General features: G+C 38.9%; 3 protein-coding genes across 4 annotated transcripts; all 3 read left to right on the top strand.

Moving 5' to 3' along the window:
- Positions 1-40: 40 nt before the first annotated feature.
- On the top strand, positions 41-2,328 carry LOC136258680 (E3 ubiquitin-protein ligase TRIM71-like). Its single transcript, XM_066052022.1, has one exon. The coding sequence runs from the start codon at positions 80-82 to the stop codon at positions 2,282-2,284; it is 2,205 nt and encodes a 734-aa protein (XP_065908094.1). The 5' UTR covers positions 41-79; the 3' UTR covers positions 2,285-2,328.
- On the top strand, positions 2,309-13,850 carry LOC136258682 (protein AATF-like). The gene is made up of 9 exons (XM_066052023.1): positions 2,309-2,638; positions 8,442-8,639; positions 9,035-9,172; positions 10,945-11,237; positions 12,009-12,167; positions 12,212-12,279; positions 12,327-12,407; positions 13,583-13,666; positions 13,716-13,850. Exons 1-9 carry the CDS (start codon positions 2,413-2,415, stop codon positions 13,744-13,746), a joined length of 1,278 nt encoding a protein of 425 aa, XP_065908095.1. The 5' UTR covers positions 2,309-2,412; the 3' UTR covers positions 13,747-13,850.
- A 543-nt stretch (positions 13,851-14,393) lies between these two features.
- Positions 14,394-17,257, top strand: LOC136258028 (tripartite motif-containing protein 2-like). Of its 2 annotated transcripts, none has more exons than XM_066051330.1 (2): positions 14,394-14,486; positions 14,578-17,257. In XM_066051330.1, exon 2 carries the CDS (start codon positions 14,657-14,659, stop codon positions 16,910-16,912), a length of 2,256 nt encoding a protein of 751 aa, XP_065907402.1. In that variant the 5' UTR covers positions 14,394-14,486; positions 14,578-14,656; the 3' UTR covers positions 16,913-17,257. The 2 variants fall into 2 exon arrangements, with proteins under 2 accessions (XP_065907402.1, XP_065907403.1); XM_066051331.1 differs by having other exon boundaries at positions 14,404-14,495.
- The last annotated feature ends 3,243 nt before the right edge of the window (positions 17,258-20,500 follow it).

The raw sequence follows: 20,500 nt of genomic DNA on the forward strand, positions 1-20,500 counted from the left end.
ACTGATTCTTATAATTTCGTGTCACGTGATGTTATTTACAGTAAAAGCGAGGGGCGAGGTCGAGGTTATCGAAATCATCATGGATGTAAAGCGAGCTACAGAAAACTTGAGTTGTCCAGTTTGTTACCAGTTATTCAAAAACCCTAAGTATCTACCATGTTACCATTCCTATTGTGAAGAGTGTCTGGAGAAGATGGTATTGCAGTACAGAATCACTTGTCCCGAGTGTAGACAAGAAACAATGATTCCTGAAGGAGGAGTAAAGAATTTGGCTAACAACTTCTTCATAAATCGCATGGTGGATGAATTGGTGCTGAAACGCAAGGTGGAGGGCGAAGAAGAAGTGAAATGTGATGTTTGCGATGAAGATGATCCAGTGGTGGTTTATTGCATAGACTGTAGTTTATTTCAGTGTCAATTTTGCCACGAAGCACACAAGCGTGATAAGAGATCTCGGGGCCACAATATGATTCCTTTAGCTGAGTTAAAATCCACTAAAGATCTACCGTTGCAGGCCAAGGTAAATATCCCACTTTGCAAAGATCATGACGAACAGCTCAAGTATTACTGCGAGACATGTGAGCAGTTAGTGTGTATGTATTGTACAGTTAAAGGCCACACTGGTCATAGTCATGACACGGTGAAGAAGATAGCTGAAACACATCGAAGAAGATTAAGTGAGGTCACTGCTCCTGTTGAAGACATTATCAGAGGTCTCTCTGAAGCACGCAATAACATTGACATAATGAAGAATAAATTAAAGGAGCAAGGTGATGAAGTTAATAGAACCATCGATCAGTATTATGATAACTTGGTACAAAAGTTGATGGAACAGAAAAAGCTGCTAAAGCAGCGAGTACATGATATGGTGTCACAGAATGAGAAAGTGATGAGTGCACAGCTAGATCAAGTAGAGTTCACACAAGCAGAAGTGCTGAGTGTAAAGCAGCTGAAAGATACAATGCAGAAGAGCTCTGATCAAGAACTCATGTCTGCTAAGAATCAAGTGACTCATGCAATGCAGCGAATAACTGTCAACTACAAGCAACTGAATGCACAGCTAGTACAATCAGATACTGTAGCGTTTGTTCCCACTGAAATAACATTTCCACAATTTGGCCAGGTTTTTACACGTACCACTGATATCAACCCATGTATCTCTACTGCAGCCAATCTTCCAAGATCCTCATTGGTTTGGCAAAAAGTGCAATTTGTGATCAAGACTTATAGCTGTAGTGGAAGTCGCTGCACAAAAGGGGGCAGCAAGATATTACTCCAGTTTGAGTCCGTTTCAGTTGAGGTGACAGCTGCGCAAGTTGTGGACAATGATGATGGTAGCTACATCGCTTCATTTGTAGCAACCAAACCTGGGAAACTGAAGATTATAGTGTCCATTAATGGGGAGCAGATCAAAGGAAGTCCATTTATTATTTCAGTCTGCAGAAACTACTCATCAGTGAGTGAGCCCAGTAAAATATTGAACATTGATGGCAGCATGGGTGAAATGTGGGGTGTTGCATTTGGTGTTGGTGGAATTTGGGCAGCAACTGACTTCTCCAATCATTGTGTGTACATTTTTGATAACCACGACCAACTGATCAGGAAATTTGGGGGCCTGGGTAGTAGCAACGGTCAGTTCACAAATCCATGTGGAATTACATTTGACAGTAAAAATTTCCTGTATGTGGCTGATTGTGCAAATCACAGAGTGCAGAAGTTTAATGTGCAGGGTAACTACTTGCTTCACTTTGGTACTAAAGGATCAGCAAATGGCCAGTTGAACTTCCCTGTAGGTGTTGTAGTACGCAACGATAAATTGTACATATCTGAGCAAGACAACCATCGTATCTCGGTGTTCTATTGTGATGGACGATTTTGGCAGGTGATCAGCAGGAAACGAATACCAGTTAAGCTCCCATATGATCTAACATTCAGTAACAATCATCAATTGTTTGTGGTTGACTACTCCCTGCACTGTGTTCATTCTTACTCACCCAACACTCAAAAGGCAGTCAAGTTCGGTACAGAAGGAAGCAAATGGGGACAGTTGAAGGATCCATGCAGCCTTGTGACTGATGAAAGTGGCTTAATTCTAGTGGCAGACACCGGTAACCATCGTGTTTCCATATTTGATGAAGATGGTAGTTGTGTACACTGTTTTGGATCACTGGGATTAGATGACGGCCAATTTAGTCGTCCTCGTGGAATAGCACTCAGTCCTAATGGTAGCATCTATGTTAGTGACAGCCGCAACAATAGAATCCAAGTGTTTACTAGCTGTTGATTTAACTATCAAGTATTATGTAATTGTATTTCATGAGCATTTCACACACTGTAGAAATCCCGGGAAGCGAAAGCGGCCGGGTTCGGTTGAATCGTTTGCAAAAGGCTTAAGAGCGCTTTTTAATCGTGATGGATTTGTTCGAGGAGGAAGAGCTAGCGGATGATACCAGAGCGAAGCTAGTGCATTTTGAGGAAGATAACGACGCAATAAATGAGGGACCACGTGTACGTGGAATTGGCAGACCCAATTTACTGGTGGATGAAAGCGAAGACGAGTATTACTCAGGAAAACCGGTCAGCCGTGACCAGCTGGCTAGTGATGACAGTTATGACGACCAGGACAGCTCGGAATCAGGTGTGCTTTAATTACAGTATAAATTTATTATTACCACATCAAAGCTTGTTGCGTGCCATATATACACACCTTGTCATGCCCACTTGATCTCCTTTGCGTGATCCAATTGTTCACACAAGACAGAACTAATCATTTGTAGGGTCTTATAGCCTTTCCAAATTGTCAAGTTTAACGGGGGTTACTATTCAGTGGACTGGACTACTGGACTGGAACACTGGACTGGACTACTGGACTGACATATTTTTGGTTTTTACACATTCTGAGGTTGGTTTTATTGAGTCTTACTAGTAAGAACCCTTTGGGTACCTGCAGCCCACTTCTAAACACTGAAGACAAACAGTGGAATATGTGAAAACTGTCTCTTAATAATTTCACTACTGTTCATTATGCCACTATACAACACTTATTCCCGCTTACCTGGTGTGTATTAATGCTGCAGGCAGTGCAGGGAACTGAATATGACAGCAATAGTTCACCAGCGATCAACTAGCCAGTAGACAATCTTTCGAGATATCTTTGAGGAGCAAGCTAGTCTCGCCAGCATGGCCAGTCAGTGCAGGGACTTACCAATTAGAGATATTTCAGCATGGGCACTTATAATCTTTATTTGATAAGCCCCTACACTGAAACAGCGAGACTAGTGAGAGCAAGACTAATGAGACTAGCTTGCTGCAAGCTTGCTCTAAGGATATATCTTGAGGGATATTGTCTACTGGCTAGTTGATTGCTGGTTAACTATTGCTGTCACATTCACTGGTGGAATTCCCTGCACTGCCTGCAGCATTACTACACACCAGGTAAGGAATAAGTGTTGTATAGTGGCATAATGAACAGTAGCGAAATTATTAAGAGACAGTTTTCGCATATTCCACTGTTTGTCTTCAGTGTTTAGAAGTGTTTAGAAGTGGGCTGCAGGTGCCCAAAGGGTTCTTACTAGCAAAAATCCAACCATAGAATGTGCAAAAACCAAAAATATGTCAGTCCAGTGTTCCAGTCCAGTAGTCCAGTCCACTGAATAGTGACGCCCAAGTTTGACTAATCATAACTCCTCAAGTTTTCATTCATATTATACCAAGTTGATGTTGTGCTACTTCTAAAAACCAGGTGCCATGCAGCTAGCTGAATTAACTATAGACAGTATATACTACTATGAATTAACCAACTAATGTATTACTAGGGTAGTTTTGGGTTGTGCAATAATATTATTGGCTAATTCTCATATTTTGTAATTCATGAAATGTTCGTAATTTGTTCAATTACGTTGCTATGCACTGCTAAGGAAGCGTTTGTTATAACAAACCGCTTTTACCAACATTACACTCGGAAGTATCTTCTAAACTGTTTTATAGTGTGACTAACGTGTTTTTTCCCACAAATACTCTCGACAAAGCCTCAAAGCTACTCTTCATTTTCGTTTGCATACGTAAGGGATACGCCCCCTTTCAACTCGAAGCGATAGGCTATTCCTGGTAGTGTACGAGGCCTGCACCGTTGTTTTTCGGTTGCTAAATGCCTGAAAACTTCAAGGGGAAGGTAGTCTGAGGAAAGTCGCCACACCCGTATTTCAGTCCACCAAAAAGAAACCACCTCAGAGCAAAGTTCACCTGTGCAGAAGTTTAATAGACTTCATCTTGTACTTCTTATGTAAAAGCTGCTTTTACCATTATTTAATGATTTTGCTCACGTGGGTGCGTACGGACAAACATAGGTAGATAGGTACACACACACACTTTTACGAAAACAATTTCAGTAAACCAGGCACGCCCACAGCCGGCCTTCGGCTGGTTGTGGGCGCGCGGCTGATTGTGGGCGCGCGGCTGATTGTAGGCGCGCACCTGGTAACAAGCCATAGTGCTATGTTAGGGGTATGAGGGGACTAAATTTCAGGGTGATACCATATTCACAAGTCAAGTTACAGGTTGTCAAGTACATGCAATTGAAAAGGCTATAAGACCTCTTTTCACAGACCATGTCACATCTATTTAACCAATGATGAGTTCTCTCTCTTGGTGCTGTGGACATTGAAAAAGGTGTAAACTGTGATCATCAGCCAGGAGATCCATATTTCATGTATAATGGCATCTTACAAATTAAATTGAAAAAAAATATGCGTGGATACAGTATTACATACTGTGGTCACGTATTGTATACAATGGGACATCCCTACAAAAGTTGCTGTACTGCAAGATAGAGGCAACAATTCTTACAGCCACACTCAAGAACTGATGCTTACTTCTACTCTTATTACCCCTCTACAATTAGGTTATGGAATGCTTTATTCAGCAGTGCTGTTGAAACACCTAACATTAATTTATTTAAGCAACATGTTAATGTTGGCTGGGTAGTTAACTGATTGTTGTACTATATAATCATATGGAGGTTTCTGTATAGTAAACAAGTGATGTTGTGCTAATTCTAAAAACCAGGTGATAGTTGTTAGCTGGAAATTTTTGTAATAATGCAATTATGCACAGTTGCTGTAGTTTGAATTTCGTAATTGGTGAATTATTTAATTCTCTAATTACGTTGCTGTGCATTGCTAAGGAAATGCATTTCGAACAAACCGCTTTCAACAACTTATTACGCACAGAAGTATCTTCTCAACTGTTTTATAGTGTTTTTTCTCGCAAATTCTCTCTACAAAACCTCAAGGCTACTGTTCATTTTCATTCATATATGTAGGGACACGTCCCTTTTCGAGTCTAAGAGATATGCATTTCCTAGTACCCTAAGAGGCCTGCCACAGTGTTTTTCGGTAGTTAAATACATGAAGAACCTAATGGGAAGGAAGTTCACAAAGTTTGTAGAGAGTTGCTACACCCGTATTTCAAACATGAAAAGAAACTGCCTCAGTGCAAACTTTGCCTATGCTGAAACTTAATATGGACTTCATTTAGTGTTTGATTTCATAGGTTGACTGCTTTTTACCACTAAAAGGGTTTGCTCACATGGGTGCATACGGATAAGCATAGATAGGGAGATAGATAGATGGATAGATACACACACACGTTTTTACAAAAACAGTTTCAGTAAACCAGGCACACGCCAACTGTCGGTTATCCGGTTAGCTGAATTTGAATGACATTTCCTGCAATTTTCATGTTGCACTCAACATGTTAGCTATACAAATTTGTAGTACAGTTTGTCAGATCATCCTTATAGTGGTCAAAGTAATAGGCAGCAAGTGATTATACCTATATCAGAATCCTACCACAAGTGTGATATCAATGTTGTAGCACAAGAAAAGTACATCTTTTCTTGGCTCTTTAAATTAACGAGACTTCACGGATCATGTGGTCAGTAACCCTATACAGGGCTCAACCCAGAATATAAACCTAGAGGGGACGAAGTAAGTCGCTTCAGATTCTAGGGGGGGGTCTGGGGGCATGCTCCCCCAGGAAAATTTTGAAAATTTAGGTGTAAATATACTCAATTTTGGTGAAATTTTACTGTGATGCCATTGAATATTGACCATTGGATTATACAACTTTGGGATCAATTAAACCTTTCCATTTCTCAAGGCTTTAGGTATAAACCTAGGGGGGCAATAGCTAACCCAGAGGGGGCCTGTGCCCCTGCTATATGGTAAAAATGCACTATAATAGGCTAAGTTTTGTGGCTGCTTGTTTTGTGTAAATTAGAGCCAGCCAAAGCTACTGTGAGTTGTTATTTTATACCAGGTTAGTCAATTGTGGCCCTTCTAGCAAAGCTGATCCACATGTTGTCACCTGGCGTTACAAATCCGGAGATGGTACATTCACATGTTCATTCAATTTCCCCAAGGGTTTTGTACAATAGTGCTTAAGTCCTGATCATTGCCAACCATTGTGCACATCCAAAACAATGCTAATCTGTATGAATTTTTGCTTATCTTATAATTTCACATGCTAGTTTTTACCAAGTGATGGGTTGCTAATGTGGGTGATAATCACAGATGGTATATAGGCACATTCAAACAGATGTTTTTACAGAAACGATTTCAGGAAACCAGCCTGGTTAACAAGATCAAATTTGACTGTTGATTTTTTTTTCTTTTTCATTGACTGATTTCATGCAATACACTATGATGCTCATTTTGACCACCAAAAGAGCTTGACTGTTGTTTGACATTAAAATTGGCCTTGTCTACTGACCATCATCACTTTGACCATGGTCACGTTTGTAGTAGACTATATACCAGATAGAAACTGCATTGTGATATGATATGAAACTGCTCTATTGCTAGGTTTGCAACTGTGATCAAAGCCTTGCCTTACCTTACCTTTCATCTGTGTCCTGGAAAAACCTTTCAAAATAAATAAAATCTGTGCAAAGTTCAATATTATGTGTAATGTAAAACTCCATCATGGTTGGCCTGATACTTTATAAGTTGCAGCATAAGACTAGCAAACTCTGATTACCTTTTAACCACAACCACAAGCTTAGGATTGCAAGTGTGTGTATTGCAGGATGGTGGTAATTATAGAAATACAATCTGATATTTGGGTAAGATCCATTGTGTGCTAACTGTTGTTTAGTACATTACATGTGTGTTTGCCCTCACATTTAGAACAGTTACTTTGAACCAATAATGTGTTCTCCTTCCTCATACTATGTACGACCACCCAATTCACACCCCACTACCGCAATTCAACACCCCATTTCATGAACCTTGGGCTTACGTAGCTGCTAAGTGCGGCTACCAACTAATAATGACTTGTCAACACTCTAGGCTTACGTAGCTGCTAAGTGCGGCTACCAACTAATAATGACTTGTCAACACTACAACGCATACAACTATCGGCATTACACTAAAGACTACATAACACAACTGTGTGATCTATGAGGATGGGGGCCTGCACAGTGCAATTAATTTTGGAACCATTGTGCCCAAGTGGGACCAAGGGAAAAAACCAGACAGACCTTTCACATCTTTTTTTTGGCCTGCCTGGAAAAAACCATGTGCCTACCACCCTCAGAAAACAGAATTAGCATGAGAAATTGTGTGCATCGATAGTCCACAGCAAAGCCCTCATTTCTGCTCCAGTCAGCTGAACTCTAGTCAAGGAAAACACCAGGGCGGGTGGGCGGGATGTAGCCTACACTTGGAAACAGCAATGTAGAAGTGAGCACATGTTCACACATTCCCATTTATATACCACACTACTGGCCCCACATGCTGGGCACGTGAGCTGAGTATTCCGGAAAGAGGTTATTTTCCGTCTAATTCTCTTCGTTCAACCGATAGAAAATACACGTCTTTTCCACTTCTGATGCATAGTCTGTTGGGTGAAGGTATATAACCATAACATGTCAAGCAAACTTGCTTACTGTGTGAATAATTTGCTAGATGATCTATATACCAAGATGTATGAATAGCCATTACTGTAGGTCACAGCTTACTAATTGTTACATGTAATATTTGATTGGTGTGTTGCACAATTGCTAATCTACACACAATTTTTGTAAGTCCAGGATGTCAGTAGTTTCCCCTCTGTGATGGTTGGTATGAATTAGCTTCTGTAAGAAAGGTCAACCTCTGTAGTGTGCATATGTAGATCCATGCCTTGTGTGCAGATCCCAGAAACTATTCTCGATCACCCAGCCCTCCACTTATTATGTGGCTGTAGTGTCAGTGTGTAGACCTACACATAATCCAGTATACTTCTCATCATTTATGACAAATGAATATAGCAAGTATTGGTGGTCCATGTTATGTAACATTCACAAGCCATTAGGTCATACACAGATGGCCACTTTTCCTCAGGTGCATACACAAGCACGTAGTTACTTTGTCTTTAGTTGCATGTGGAATATTACACAGGTATGGAATGTGAAGATCAGGAACAGGAATTAGAGTATGGAGATGGTGAAATAGAAAGGGACATGGAGAATGGAGATGAGCCATCAGAGCCAGGATCACATGATGATGCTAGTGGATCACCAGACACCAAGAAGCCATTTTCAATACCTGACATCTCGGCTGATATTGCAAAGGGAAAAGCTGCTAAACAACAGATAGGTAAGGAGGAGTAAACTGCCAATATGCTGTACAATTTAACTCTGTCATTTGCTTTGCCCAAATTTGATCTCACCTACAGGTTGTTTGTTCTGTAGAGATATTTGGTTCCTATACAGGTGACTAGCAGTCATTTAAACATATAATTATATGTGTAATTCCTGAGTTTGCTGATAAATGCAACTTCCTGAGAATTGAGAGTTTTTCGACTTCATTAAATGCCTAATAATTGTGTTGGTATTCTGAAAATATTGTAATAGGTTTTGTCTCTATAATCCTGTAAGAGCTAAATATGGTGTCAATGTAACAGTGTTCTGACATGTTGGCCAATGGTTTGGTGTTGCAAAATGCACAACAGCAGATCAAAGTGTTTACATATTCAATCCATATTCTTTCAGAACTATGGGAAAGACTGTTAGAAGTTCGTATTCATCTCCAGAAGATGCTCACCATCAGCAACAGGTTGCCATCACATGAGGTGTGTCCAGAATTTGTGGAACATGGCAAACAACCAGCCACTGAAGCAGTAGCATGTGGTACATATGTATGTATGTATGTACATGCATGCATGTATGTATGTACGTCTCTATGTATGTATATGTATGTATGTATGTATGTATGTATGTATGTATGTATGTATGTATGTATGTATGTATGTGCCATGTAGTTCCATAACCTTGTACATGATGTAGACTGTCTGGTAATATTTTGCCTCTCATAACTAGACACAAAGGCGTGTATGTAGCAAACATAAGTATCAAGCGAGAAGTAGCAGCACTGTTGTTAACACCATAACGTCAAGGATAACTGTTAGAACCATGTCTGAGAAACTAATCACAGAAGGTGAAGTATTGCTTGGAATTTTCTACTACACCATCATGGCTCCATATTAACAAATTATAATTACGTAGATATGTATAATGGTTGCCCCAGTTATGAGCTATGTCAAGGAGCCTTACGTCACAGACATAAAAATGGCCATTATAGTGTGGGGACGTTTATAAAATTTATATGGGAAGAAAATTTTTGAACGGAAATATCTCAGCCAAGAAGGAAGATACCGTACTCTAACTGGCAGGTATGGCTATAAGACATTACAATAAGTACATAAAAGCGAGTTTTGGTTGCTTTTCAAACAATATTGGATTCCTATTCTTTCAGCTAATTTATCACTGTACCTGCTGGTTAGAGCTCGATATCTTCCGTCTTGGCTGAGATATTGCCGTTGAAAAGTTTTCTTCCAAAGTCGCCCATACAAATTTTACGAATGTCCCCACACTGCAGTGGCCATTTGACATAATTTTTGGTAAGGCTCAGTGTGGTCAGCTCATTGACATTTTCCATATTTACTGTAATAGAACAAATGAACAGTGTGCGGATTAGTGTGATGATGTTTATGGTCAGTGAAATGTACCTGATACATGCACATACAGACACACGTGCACGCACACACACATGCGCACACACACACACACACACGGGCTCACAGCCAAACATACTATAATTGAAAGAGTACTGTCCTTTATATTATTCTCACTCAGTCTTGGGTGATTTGCTGGTTCAGTGGAATAAAAACCTTTGAACATACCGTCATCACCATGTAACCGTGGTAATGAGATGAACAAACACTACACTCTATACCTTATATGAAAAGGAAGCCATTTAATCATTTTCCACTGCATTAAGCATTAGACATTCTCTCTCTTATTACTCAAATTTCGCTGCTTAATGACATGTTGTGGTACTGTATATTGTGTAGTGCTGTAATAACTACTATTGCCCGTACCAGAGAAGGTCGGCAACAATTTAAGCGCCATTAAATTATTTATGCATTTTTTGTTTTTCTAGACAAAATAAAACTTGTGGACGATGTGAAGTATGCATAGTATCATAGCATTTTTTAACGAATCGATACCTGGTTAGTGTTAGATTGCTACGAGTGCAAACGTGTTTTATAGATTTCACCTAGAAAATCAAGTGTTTTTGCAAAACAGAATACACCACTGTAATGCTTACACAAAGCGCAATCCAAATAAATGACAACCCCCTGTCACCCCTACCGTTCACTAGTTTTGCATTGAGACTATTGACGCTCACGTGAAATTCCAGACAAACTATGCAATTAATGAAATAGTTTTAAGTAACGCTTACAAAGTGCTGCCGGCCTCCTCTGTGCCCGTACCTTGTAGTACCTGGTACCATTTATAATTTTATTACTGAGTTTAATCTATTCACACAGGTTTCATTGTAACCACCTACAGAAATAGTTAACATTCCCGACTTGTACGTATATCTGTTGTTATTTTAGCGGAAAAACAACTGGGGGAGCTGATGAACAAGTTAGTGATAGTACAAGAGTCACTGCTGACATCCAACCCTGACACTGAACACATTGTACCAAACTCCACTGCTACTTCATCACACAAACAACAAGAAGGGATTGATGATGAGTACCTGTCCAAGATGCAGCATTCCCTGAAGGATCATTGTGATCATGTGATCACAAAGTGGCAGGATCGGACACACCTAGCTAGTGGCCGTGTCACCAGCAACAAGGATTTCATGAAAGTTGACCAATCAATTGTCACTCAGATCAATCAAGTGAGTTGTGATAGAAGTTGATGGTACAATATCAGGGTGTCAATAATTCCCATCTGTAAGTCCCCATGTATCCTGCAAGATTGCACTTACCCCAGCTATTGTGGCAATTTAGGTTTCAGGTGTGATTGGCTTGTAAGATGTGATAAGTCTATTAGCGGTGGTGGCTTGCTATGTCTGACCTAATGTGTCTTTGAAGAGTGCAATTATTGAATCAATGGATAATTGCACTTCATTCTATAGGAAACTATAAGAAGTTGTTTTTGAAGCTGAGTGCAGCTTTGACTCATTTGTGGTTTTCATTATGTGACTTGTGGTAACTTATCTAGATTTATAATGGAAAAATATTATCTTGCAGGAGACTCTACCCTCCTTCTACTAAGATAAATCCCTTCGATCCCTTGCTAGTGATGTCATTTTAGCCTGTTATGCAGAGCATGTTACTAGTTACTGGTATGTGTGGGAAAATTATCAAAAATTATCCCTTCACAAAGATAATTTTCATCAGTTGATTATTTCTTTGTATACACTGAAGCAATGATAAACATCTTATGTATACGTACACATGTATGGGCATCCTGATAGTCTGATACCATAGACAAGTTACTACAGTAATAGTATGACAAGTGTCTTGTTATTTACATGTACATTATTAAGATATCCTAATTTCAGGATCTAAATGTCTAATAATGCAAATGGGACTGTGAATAGGTGTCCTGGTATAAAACTCAAGTCACATTATCATTGTTTTGTGATGTTTTTTCATGTTGCCAGGTAATGGAGGACACACCCAGACTGGTGAAAAGGTCACAACTGAAGAGGTCGCAGTACAAGATACTAGGGAAACCACCTGGATCATGTGATCTGTCACATGATGCCCACCTACGAGATTATGAGGAAGAAATATTTGATGATGATGACTTCTATCACCAGGTAAGACATGCGATGTTTATCAGTATTATCCATCGTACTAATAGTTACTTCAAGCACTAATAAATGGCAAGATGAAACTTACTGACACCAGTGACCCAGTAGCTATGGGAAGGTATTTTGAGTTGGTTACAGAAAAGTCACTAATTACCATGGTTTCAGGCAGTTGTTGGAGTTACAGAAGATGAGAAAAAGAGCAAAGAAAACTGTGGACACACGTGCCAGTAAAGGCAGAAAAATAAGGTATCTGTTTTCATACAAGTCAAGTATGCTGTTACAGAGTTTTCATAATGCAGTCAATTGTATATTGTCAATAGAAATCATAGGCAATATATAGCCTAAGGATAGTCTAACATAGAGCCCTTCTGGTAATGTAGCTAACTTTGTTACTAGCCATGCATGTTGTTGATATTCTTGTCTCTTATAAACATGATAGTGTGGGAGAACACCAGTAAGGGGGCAAGTTTGAGGGACTCGAAAGAGTGACATTGCTTGTCATACAAAGTCATAAATGATTTTGTGTATGGCTTCAACCACAAATTATTGCAGCTATTGTTGTGCTTGATTTCCCCTATTGAAAATTGTCCTTATAGAGAGAAGTAACAGAGTGCAAGTATGTTTCCTAGAAGTCCATAGAGGGATTGTATGCAATAGTATCATGATGTAAAATGATAATCTTGTAAAATGCTTAACACCTGTTGTTTGTCTGACATTTGTAAAGTCCATGGGTGAAGGCTGCAGCCATATAATGGTATAGGAAAAAGATCGCTATGTTAATCGTTGGATAGCTGTGGTCAAAAATCCTACAAAGTATTAATGTTCATGACTATTCTACAAAAGTTTGGTATATATGCTTGTCCGACTTAATGCTAACCCTATACTAGCTTTTGACTTGTAGTTGGTTAACCATGGTCCGGTGACCTTGCTTAAGCAAGAGTGTTTACCCCATTATATGCCATTGAAACTAACCTCACAAATGACAAACTAACAACAGTTGTTGAGTGCATCTTATAACTCATGCTAAAATACTTTTTGCATACAAACCCTCTATTGATTGTATTCTTGTGTGTCACTGCTAGAATAGAAGCATAACATAGTAAAAGTTACCCTTTGTACCATCCCCCTAAAAAAGTACTAGCATACCAGTTGGATATAGAAAAGGAAGGACTTCTGTTGACATGATATCGAGTGTCACCGTAACATGAAAGCTATGTAATTAGAAACATTGTGAAGGTTTGCACCATGTAGCCAGAAATTTTCTAAGGGCAGACTTTTTGTGAAACTATAATTATAGGTTACATGTATCACCATTATAATCCTGTGAATAAATTCTAACTCACATTTTTGCAAAATTTTTGTCACTTGAAAGTTTCCAACTAAATGGTACAGTGTTACAACTATATTGTTGGTCATGACAGGGAGGGAGAAGTTCACTCCAAACTAGTCAACTTCATGACACCTATTCACCATAGTAAAAGTGACTACATGAGTGATGCTACCAAGTGAGCACTGACAAATGATGTGTAAATATTTTGTGTTCTCTTTTTATAGGAATGAACTATTTTCCTCATTATTTAGATGATAGGATGTCACATTATATTAATGCTGATGGTACTATAACAGTGCATCAATGATGTAATGTTTGGACATTGCTATGCGAAAAAGAATGCTTTTATTAGAACAACAGATTGCATAAGGGAATTGTAATAAATTTTGCTGAACTGTGGGATTGGCAGTGGATGCTGCTTTATATGCTATGATGGATTAATTCCCTTTGTGTTGGGTTACAAATAGAATAAACAGATGGCCTGCAGCATTTATGCATGGGCGTATTTATATACACACACGCACACAACTTTCACTGAGTTCTGAATGATTAACTGATCTGGGTAGGCATTATTTGTGGCATATTATGATTTGTAGGTAGCATAACCTGGCAGCATACAGTGGTATGACTACTTGGAAGCTAGCCAGTAGCTTTCAGGATGCACTCCGTAAACGGGCAGTATATCGGGAAACGATCGCCTTGTATGACACGTGGGCCGGTAATATAATTGTGCTAAACCGCTGAGATAGCTAACACTATTGCATTACTTAATTAGCTAAAGCATGCAACTGTGGGATTTTTGTTTCGTTCATATACGCTAGACATTTCCGGGGACATTTGTAAAGATTTTCCCTGCTATTATTTATAATTTAGAGACAAAAAGGGCTTAGGTGACACACCTACCTGAATTATATGCCAACGCGAGTAGCTAAGTGCCGCGGTATTCTTGTGTGTTAATCGTCGAACGATAGTGCGAATCAAAAGCCACTGAAAAGGTAGCTACTGTATGTGGTTGATTATTAAATTAAGTAGTGCATGCTAATCGCTATAATATTTAAGATTTTTTTTTCTGCTGTATGATTATAGGCTTTAACAGTCCACTGATATACGCTAGCTAGCTCAGAGGAATTTGGATCTGTTATTACTTCAAATTTAAACTGCATGCATGTCTGAGTTCCCGGCGATGGAGACCTGTACTGCTCCTGATCATGCTTTGAAAAGGACCACAGAAGCTCTTAGCTGCCCAGTATGTCGTAGACTGTTCAAGAACCCCAAATTTCTGTCATGTTATCATTCTTATTGTGAAGAGTGTTTGGTGAAGATAGTGGAAGACTCCAAGATCACATGTCCTGAATGCAGAAAGGAAACAATGGTTCCTGCTGGAGGAGTGAAAAGTTTGCAGAATAATTTCCAAATCAACAAGCTGTTGGATCAGTTAATACTGCAACACCACAAAGTTAATTCAAAGTGTGAAGAAAAACAAGGACTGGTGAAATGTGACAGTTGTGAACATGATGATCTTGTGGTAGCTTTATGTCCTGACTGCTCTCGTTTCCTCTGTCAAGTTTGCAAGGAATATCACATGAAGCGACCATGCACATCTCATGGCCATGGCATTATTGAATTAACCCAGTTAAGATCAAATGATAGGACACTACTCCAAACCATGTCTAGATCTGTAATGAAAGAATTGAAATGTCAGGAGCATGAAAATGAGCCAATAGCGTACTTTTGTGAGACTTGCAAAGATCTGGTGTGTATCTACTGTACAGTAAAAACTCACAATGGCCACAACTATAATTCATTAAAGCGTACAACCAATGAATACAAGAGAAAGTTGAAGGAGAACACAACAACAATAGATATGATGATGCAGACACTCTCTGAAAGTTGTGAAAATTTCAAAACAACAATGGACATTTTAAAGAAGCAAAGCAGGGAGGCTCAAAAACAAATTAATTCCTACTATGATGAATTGTACCAACAGTTAATGGATCAAAAGCGACAAAAGATGGAAGAAGTAAACTGTACAATAGCTGCCTTTGAAAAATCATCTGTGACGCGTTTAGGCGAGATACAAACTACATTAACTCAACTTAATCAGCTAAAGGAACTAAATGATTCTGTCAAAAATAGTACTGACCAACAAGTGGTATTATCATCCAAGAAGGAAATAACAGACCGGTTGAAGCAATTAACTAGCAAGTTTGAGAAACTAAATTCACGTCAATCTGTGACAAGTGAATTACAATTCTTTCCAACTAAAGTGTCTCTTCCACAGTTTGGTGAATTGCTATTTCATGTTGACCCTCTACAGTCTGAAATGTCAAATCCTAAGCCATGTGCTTTTGTAGGAGTTAATACAGATGTTTCAGTGGTTACAAAGTACAGCAATGGTCTTCACTACCCTAAGGGTGGAAGCCAAGTATCAGTGAGGATGGAGTCAAGCAAAGGTGCCAATACTGCTACACAAGTCAAAGATAACAATGATGGCAGCTACAATATTTCCTTCTTACCACAACACATTGGAACATTAAAGATGTTTGTGACTATTGATGGGCAGCAGATCAAAGGTAGTCCTTACAGTATTTTAGTTAGCAAAAATTACCCACTAATGAGATCACCTTGCAACATAGTTCACAGTGGTGGCAAGATGGGAAGACCCTGGGGCATAGCATTTGCCAAAAATGGAGCATGGGCTGTAGCTGATCATTTGAACCACTGTGTACATGTATTTCACAAAGATGGTCAATTGCTTTGGAAAGTAGGAAGTAAAGGTCATAACAAAGATCAACTGGATGGCCCTTGTGGCGTTGCATTTGATGACAACAATCACCTGTATGTAGCAGACTGTAATAATCATCGAATTGTAAAGTTTGAGATAAGTGGTAACCATCTTCTTCACTTTGGGAAACATGGTGGTATACAGCTACACTCTCCAGTGGGCATCACAGTTCATGGCAATGATGTGTTTGTTGCTGATTCAAACCTCAATTGTATTGTAAAGTACCAAACCAATGGCCAGTATTGTCAAGTCATTGGTAGGGGATTACTGGACAACCCCCATGGGGTGGTTGTTAATAAAAATAACCAATTGCTTACTACTGATTGTGGCCATAACTGTATAAGAATTTTTACATTGCGTGGTGAATACATGGGAAATTATGGCACGAAAAAGTTAAGTGGCCCACGTAGTCTGACTATAGATGAAGATGGCTTTGTTCTGGTTACTGACACTGGAAATCATCGTGTGTTAGTTTACAGTAAAGATGGCACATGTGTTCATCAGTTTGGATCAAAAGGGACTGGCAATGCTCAATTTCTAAATCCACGGGGAGTGGCTATAGGCACTGATGGTAACAGCTATGTCTGTGACAGTCTGAATGGTTGCATCAAAATGTTCTCCTGTGAATCTGCTTAGAAAGTTACAAATTCCATAGCTATAATACCAATATATAGTCATGTATAATTATAAATGTGTGTGTAGTTGTAATAGCTAAACATATAATATTAGTTAATAGATGTACATGGATGCGTGTGTATGTATATCCAAGTGCTGTAAACAGCAGAAGATCACTTATTAACGTTATTCCAAATCCTGGACCAGTTTAACTGAATCAATATAATTATACTGAGTATAATATAGTTACAGCTTATGTGTACATGTACTTCTTCTGTTTTTTGTTGCTGTTTTTGTAACTACATGTAAGTAGAGGTTTTGGATAATTGATCATTTGTTCTCTGTAGTACGTGTTTGCCAGTCATTCTTGATAAAGTACCAATCACAGTGGCGTTGATCAGAATAGGAATTTCCCAAATTTTTCACTTATTATGCTCTTCAGTGTTCCCATTATACGTGCACTATGCTCCTAGGTTAGCAACATTTCTTACAACTTGGAACATTTTAATCTGTGAATGTTCTATTAGAGTATATCACTACAAAGTGACTGTTCTATTAGAGAGTATCGATCTGTATTTGAGCGCTCTACTGATTGCGGTTTGCAGTTTTCACTGACTGCTCTGCTAGGGAGTATCAATCTATTTTCGTGGAAATAAACTCCATAGTTCAAAATATCCACTTACTATATAGCACTCCAGCCTATTATGCGTTGGCATATTTGATGTAGGCCTACTCTAAGTCAACTGAGACTATGAGGAACACTATAATTATGTTAATACTATATGTGTGAAATGTCAATGTCTACAAAACGATGCTTAATTCAGTTTATCATGCTATTAAATAGCTAAACATAACATGTTCAGGAGACCAGCTATATCATCTAGCTATACGAATTGAAGAAAGTAGCAATAATAATATAGCTATTGCACTTGGTTCATTTCCATGTGTTTAAGATACTTACATTGAATTGATTAATGATTTATTTATGCATGCACAAGTGCTGAAGGTCTATATACGAGGACACACCTGATCCTATACAGCTCAGGGGCGGATCCAGACTTTTAAAAAGGGGGGTTCCACTTTGAAATTGCAATTTTAGCCTAGCTGTATAAGTTGAAGACCAAAAAAAAAAAAAAAAAGGTCATCACCTGCTGACAATAGCCACCTCACCAACTATATTTCCTTCTTTATAACTAGTTTGCTACACTGCTCCTCAAAAGACTACTGTGACTGCTTTATTAGAGTATCTCGATTTGATTGCAGCATCTTGAGTGAGAGAGGCTTTTCAAAAGGGGGGTTCCATGGAACCCTTGGAACTCCCCCCCCCCCCCCCCCCCCCTCCAGCTTGTTCAAATATGTTATATTAAGTATATGTTTGAAAAAGTGCAGAAAAGAGAAAAATCCATTACTGGACCCAGCTTTTAACCCGCAGCCGTCCCACTGCATTTATGCTCGATTATTAATCACTATCCCACTAGGGGCTAGCCCACATGCAAGGAGGCTGCTGAAAGCCTGTGCAGCAGGGAGTCAGAACTTAGTATAACACTAAAACTGTTGAACGTATGCAGAAAAACATTCCAGGATATGAAAGCTAGAGTTTGAAAATTCAAAGAGATCTTGCTGTAAGACCTCTAGGCTAGCAGTGGCAATTCCAGATGGGTTTCGATTGAAACCCCCTTTTAAATTTAGCTCAGTGGAAGTCTAAATGCATAAACATTGTTGTACTGACAATTTGTCATATCAAACAACTATATACCAGCAGCATGCATGCAGCTGCACTTTACTGACACCATTTACAGCTATTAAACCCTCAGCAACACTTCACTTTTCATCTCCCACTGCATTAAAAACGATCGAGATACTCTAATAGAGCAGTCAAGTAACTACTCTAATAGAGCAATCAAAGATGCAACTTATAGTCACCATCTTAGCCCTATAGTTAGCTATAGTATTCACAGTTTAAAGCATTGGATTTATTGTAATTGGTAACTAAAAGTAGCCTAAAATCCAATCTCAGAGTTTCTAAAATCTCAAAATTTTCTGGAGAAATGTCATCAGACGCCTTATTCAGCTATACCAACTTTTAGAAACCCCCTTTTAAAAATCCTAGATCCGCCACTGTATCCAGGATTTATAAAAGGGGGGGGGGGGGCTAACCAGGAAAATAAGGGGGGGTCTGGGGGCATGCCCCCCCCCCCCCCCCCCCCCCAGGAAAATTTTGAAAAATATATGCTAAAATACTGCAATTTGGAGACATTTCCACATAAAATTCATAATATTTTCTGCCCGTAGATATTTTATATACTGCCTTTTGATTATAGGTATGGCTCTCTGAAGCATTTTGCTAATGGAAAAGTTTGGGTAGATACAGACAACCAAATACATGATGCACCCCTCTCACAATTGCAAAACACTGAATAGGTGCATGTTAGAATAATAATGTTGAAAGTGGAAATTTTGAAATTTGAACAATACAAGATTGAATCTGAGAGCACTTTCAATGGAAATTGTGTACCTGAATTAAGTATTGCCATACATATTAACTACACAAGTTGATGAATGAAGCCCTTTAAACAGACCACTGCACTTCATTGTATCTATAGGTGCAGGCAGATTTGGAAAAACTCCATAACAGAACCAACTACATGTTTCCAGTGAATGTCCTATTAGAGTAGTTAGCTGACTGCTCTATTAGAGTACCTCGATCTTGTACACCTCCAATGCTGATCCGGGTCCTTGTTGCATAAACTTTAGTATAAATCCACTGATAATATCTTGGAAAGATGTTTATAAGGTGGTTTTATGAGTATTTGTATTATTAGTGATCATATAATTATACTAAGACAAAATTTCATTATAATACTCAGCATATTGATCAAGTAAAGCCTAAATATGAAGGGGGGGACTTCAGCCCCCAAAGCCCCCCCCCCCTCAAAGCCCCCCCCCCCCCCCTGGATCCGCCCCTGTGGCTAGTGAACCTTCAGCACTAATATTGTACTTATTGTATATTATTATGCACTTACCTTGTAATTGTACACAGTACTGTAAAGTTTAAATTAATTCAACTATTCTATTAGAGTATTATAGCATGCAGACAAATAACATGCAACATAAACATTTTACCTGTGTAGAGTGTGATTAATAGTTATTATAAGTTCTCTTTGATACTGGCATGCACAATATCATTTTTTATGGTTTCAAATACACTGCACACATATGATAGCTGTGTACAAATACATGATATACAATAGTTAACAGTTAGTAACATGTCTCTGGAGTAAATAGCAAAGGGAAGACCATCCTTCAGTAGTACCTCTTTCTCTCAAAATCAATGGGATGGTGGCCCAAATTGAAGGAATTATGCCCAAAAAAACTGTTAATGAATAAGTCCAGTGAGTTGAATTTTATTGGTTGCTGCAGTGACAAACTGTCACCTGTGACATGGCAGAAGGAATAAGTGTGGGTAACAGAAGTAAGAGCAGTACAACAACTCTGAAGAGGCCCCCTGACATCATGGATCCAATAGTTTACACAGCAGGACAATAGAGTGGCATCACGATAAAAGGCCAGTGAAAAATTTTTTAGCAACAGACCATAAGGAGCTTAAGT

Source organism: Dysidea avara, chromosome 6, assembly GCF_963678975.1.
Source record: "Dysidea avara chromosome 6, odDysAvar1.4, whole genome shotgun sequence".
NCBI classification, from domain to species: domain Eukaryota; kingdom Metazoa; phylum Porifera; class Demospongiae; order Dictyoceratida; family Dysideidae; genus Dysidea; species Dysidea avara.

Bases quoted from the DNA above. Each gene is read 5' to 3' on its own strand.
- LOC136258680 (XM_066052022.1), top strand. From the start codon at position 80: ATGGATGTAAAGCGAGCTACAGAAAACTTGAGTTGTCCAGTTTGTTAC.
- LOC136258682 (XM_066052023.1), top strand. From the start codon at position 2,413: ATGGATTTGTTCGAGGAGGAAGAGCTAGCGGATGATACCAGAGCGAAG. The intron at 12,168-12,211 runs GTAAGACATGCG...TCGTACTAATAG, and splicing joins ATGATGACTTCTATCACCAG to TTACTTCAAGCACTAATAAA. The intron at 12,408-13,582 runs GTATCTGTTTTC...TGGTCATGACAG, and splicing joins AGTAAAGGCAGAAAAATAAG to GGAGGGAGAAGTTCACTCCA.
- LOC136258028 (XM_066051330.1), top strand. From the start codon at position 14,657: ATGTCTGAGTTCCCGGCGATGGAGACCTGTACTGCTCCTGATCATGCT.